Source organism: Haemaphysalis longicornis, unplaced genomic scaffold, assembly GCF_048455015.1.
Source record: "Haemaphysalis longicornis isolate Haplotype H1 unplaced genomic scaffold, Haemaphysalis longicornis Haplotype H1 scaffold_12, whole genome shotgun sequence".
NCBI lineage: Eukaryota > Metazoa > Arthropoda > Arachnida > Ixodida > Ixodidae > Haemaphysalis > Haemaphysalis longicornis.
The window spans coordinates 19,433,483-19,437,788 of NW_027526225.1; the positions used below are offsets into that span (position 1 = coordinate 19,433,483).

The 4,306-nt window shown below is 50.4% G+C and overlaps 1 protein-coding gene across 1 annotated transcript in view; it reads right to left on the bottom strand.

Moving 5' to 3' along the window:
• Positions 1-300: 300 nt before the first annotated feature.
• LOC144162444 (uncharacterized) overlaps positions 301-4,306 on the bottom strand; it is a gene marked incomplete in the record, with an annotated part of 17,575 nt that continues 13,569 nt past the window's right edge. Inside the window, 1 exon segment of the mRNA XM_077692970.1 lies at positions 301-1,100. Within this exon segment, the coding sequence (XP_077549096.1) occupies positions 795-1,100 (306 nt within the window).

Below are 4,306 nucleotides of genomic sequence, written 5' to 3' on the forward strand. Positions count from 1 at the left end.
ACGGCACCACAAGGTGTTTTGCCTCCTACACTCCTTGTCTTTTTATACGAAACGCGCTCAGAAAATTACGAAAGACGGCAAGTCCGAGTGCGAAGCTTGAACCTCATTGACCATATGACTCCCTCGAGCGACGCCTAACGCTCATAGGAAACTCATTCGCAATCAATGTGGATGTAACAATACTGCGCCGCAATGGAGCCGAGCTCACGAGTTGGACTGTCCATCTTGGCACTGCGCACGACTGCGGCAGCGTAATGAATACGAGAAGGACTGAGGAGGTAAGCGAGAAAAAAGAGAAAGTAACGTGCCCCCAGGGCAGGGCGAAACAGCTTTAATGTTAATTACACGCAACACACACAACCGAGCACTCAGAACGCGCACGAAGGCACTCAGCAGGCTGCTTTTCCCCGTTTATGGCACAGTTCGGAGGTCTTCGTTGGCGCAAGGCAAGAAGGCAGAAAATTGTGGCCTTCGGTGGAGTGGGCGCATGATGACGATGATGAAGACGATATAACAATGATGATATCACCTTTTGCTGGCACGTACCCATTAGGTCGGTGTAGACCCTGGGTGCTCTTGACAGGTTTCCAGTGAGGGCAGTGCATAACTATCCGGGTCCGGGTGGTAGCCTATATCTTACTTTTAAGATAGCTGGTGGGTACATGAGTGCAAGGCTCCAGACCCTCCACCTTTCGACTCCCTCCGTTTGGGCGTAGTTTTTGTAAAGGAGGATATGACTGAGCGTAACCCTTCTGGTAACGACGTATATGCCTGCCGTGACTTCGGAAACGACTTCAGCGCGGGTAGTTCGCTTGGTATCCGTAGGGCGGCGGTGGCTCCGGCGGCGCTGACGGCGAGGGCATGGGTATGGTGGACGGCTGCTGTACATGCGCTATGTTGTTTCCGGCGTACAAGGCCTCCTGTGGGTAGGGTGGAGCCGGCTGCTGGTAGAAGTCTTGTTGGGGAGGGTAGGGCATGACCGGCGACATCACTGCAGCCGGCATGGGGGGTTGATGGCCCGGGAAGCCGTAGGTGGTTGCGCCTGCCGTAACTGGAGCCACTGGAACCATGGGTGGCGGCATCAGCGGCTGCTGCATAGCCTGCGAAGGACCGGTTACGGAGCAAGTAGAACCGTTAGTATCAGAGGTATCAATAATGTGTGCTACAGTCGTCCACAGGCTTAGCTGGAACATCACATTGGACGTTAGCGAGGAATATCTCAAATGTTCCTAAGAAAAACTGTGCAAACGAGTGTGGAGGACTTAACAGCCCTTTAAACTTGAAAGAAATGCAGCAATTGTGATTGAATTACCGCACACCAAAGAGGAGGAGACGTAAATGGGTAAAGCGTTGCTCCAGCTAAGCCTGTGGACGAGTGTAAACAGAGTGGCGAGTGTGTGAAGTTTGTAACTGCGCTGAGTATTCATCCCGAGGACCACATCGAGGAGTGTTGTGCGTGAAGTCAGTGGAAGGGAGGAAGGGGGTGTGTCCTTATTAAGGGTTGAATTCGGGGTATATTGGTAATCTACTACTTCAATACGATTGTTCACAAAAGGCGGACGTAAGAGGGGAAGGACACACAAAGCGCAAGGACACAAACAACAGCTGGGACACACATGCACAAGGATACACCTCTCCGACCCCCCGTATCCCTGCCATGTCAGTGAGTGCCCGGAGCCCTTCCCCTCCCATGAGCACTGGGAGAGAGCACTGTCCGGCTCGTACCCTGATGACTAGCCCTGGCTGGTGAAGAGAGCCCAAGAAGCCGAAATGGTCCCAAGGTGTCCTGGAATGAGGACTCTTCCCCAGGGCTGACTGCTCCATAGAGACGTTTATTCCTACTCCCCGCCATGGCCGGGATGCGTATTTCACCAACGTGGCCACTTCGACGTACCCCGAATCCTTCTCTTTATCGCGTCGTAGTATTAAAATAATCTCTGAATTCATAGAACGTCTGGTAGGCTAAACCAAGCTATAAAAGATACCAAACTACCCTCATTTTTGAAAATAATGCATAAAATTGACCTGGGAGAACATGGTGCTGTAAAAAAAAAAAAAAGTTGCTGGGTGGTGCGAGAGTATGTTCGAGAACGAGGACTGGACTGTTCTCCTCCGAAATCCCAGTTGCTGGTCTATCAGCCTACCGGTAGGAGACAGAAAAGAGACCCATCGACTCCCGACATCTGCGTCTACGCCAAGTACCAGAAGATCCCAGTCGTAAACAGCATTACAATCCTCGGCGCACGACTGAAATCTAATGGTCACAACAAAGAGACTAGCCTTCACCTCGAGAAGAGCGCTCGGCTCACTTTGCGACTCATCGCCAGAGTGGAAAACAAGAATAGACGTATGAAGGGAGACACGCGCATACGGCTGGTACAAACATTCGTAATTAGTAATGCCACGTGCTGCATTTCTGTCCTACAGCAAAAAAATGACGAGAAAGTAAAAAATGCGCGCCAATCCACCCTGCAGTGTGAAGGTAGTTGGAAAACGAGGCTGTACACGACGCCCACAACGATTACCCATGCGATGTCACATGAATTCACACACAAGGCTCTACAATGAGTGAAACAGAGACAAGTTAAATGCACATAACCACGCCCTTTCTTTCTTCACAGAGACATTATTTGCTAAGGTTAAATCAATGCATGATTCTTGAACGGTGGTTGGTTGAGTTTTATTGGGGAAGCAAATGAGTGGAAACTCTTTTTATAAAATTAAAGGAAGCTCAAACCCGGTGTTAGACGACCGCACTTCTCCTCATTCTTTGTCGCCGCCGACGGAGGCAATGAGATCGGCGGCAGAGACGGAGGAGAACTGCCATGCCTTGCGCTGGTGTGAGTTTCCTTTATTTTTATAACTTTCAGCGCATGCGCAAGGCGCGCACGGTCGCTACACGCGCCGTGGGTGGAGCGCACAGCGGTGCGAGAGGTCACGTCACGCTATCACGCGGCATCCAGCGAGTACGCAGAGGGTAAACCGGCAGATGTGCTCGGTGAGTGCACCGTCTGTCTTCCCCGTCTCCACGTGGGCTCGTAGCTCAATCGGTAAGACAACGGGCTCTCGCTCAGTTTCTCTATTCGTGCCAGGTTCAATTCCTGGCAATACCAGTAACTTTTACTTGTTCGTGGGAGTTTTCTGTTGACAACAACGGTCCCGACAAAACCCTTGGGGGTAGAGGTAAAAAGCTTCGCCTTAAATTAATGGCTTAACGTTTATAAACAGGCAACAGGATTACCAGTTACCACGCCCAACGAACGCTTCGAAGCGCTCTGCATCAACAACTCGATTGCGAACTAATTGAAGCGCAACAAACATCCCAATTGGAACGCGTGCTAAAAGCAAAACAGGAAGACAAATTCTGCAGTCACTAGGAATCCGAAGCGGAAGTTCCCTCCAAAACGTAGTTGAATTCCCACACGAATGGCGAAAATAAATTCGCATCCCTCCACTACCAAGAAACATGCACCCAGAGCTAAACATGGAAAGAAGACAAGCTAGAGCACGAGCTTTTGCAAACGTTTCCGAAACCATTGTGAGCCACGGGAGATTGCTTACGTTGACGCTGCCGACTACTGCGACGGTGGCTCTTATCTCAACGCCACGGCGATTGCAGTCGTCAGCAATGACGGAGTCACAATGGCATTAGCATCCACGCCGGCCAAAGATCCACTCAGGGCGAGGAAATGGCCATTGCCCTTGCTTAAATTCTACCCGAGCAACCACGATCATAAGCGACTCAAAGACCGCCATACTTAACTTCGCGGAAAGCAGGATCTCCCATACAGCAGCCTCGCTGTTACAAAAGACGACCAACCAAATTAAAACTATTTTAATGTGGACTACGGCCCACTGCGGTCTACAGGGAAATGCATTGGTCCACACAATCACTCGAGCTGTTGCCAACCGAGCTGTGTTGCCTACGACGCCAACACAACCACCACCATCCCCACACCAGACAGCTCAGGAAAGCCAAGACCAAGCACACACTATTAGAACACACAAAGACAGGCAAGTCATATACAGGGATAGAATAAATCCCGACAGGTTATCCAGATGCAAATATCCACCGGTCCACCAAACTCTTTCCAGGAAGAGGTGTCACGTGGCGATGGTTGCAGACGAACACTTTCCCGAGCCCTGTTTCCCTCAACCGCTGCTATCCAGACCTTTACTCAAACCTCGACAATTTGTGCAACAGCAGAGCAGACCTACAGCCCATCATATGGTCCTGCCATGAGCTCCAAAAATATGACCACGTATAATATCAAGTACGGTATGAATACACTTACAAGATACGATA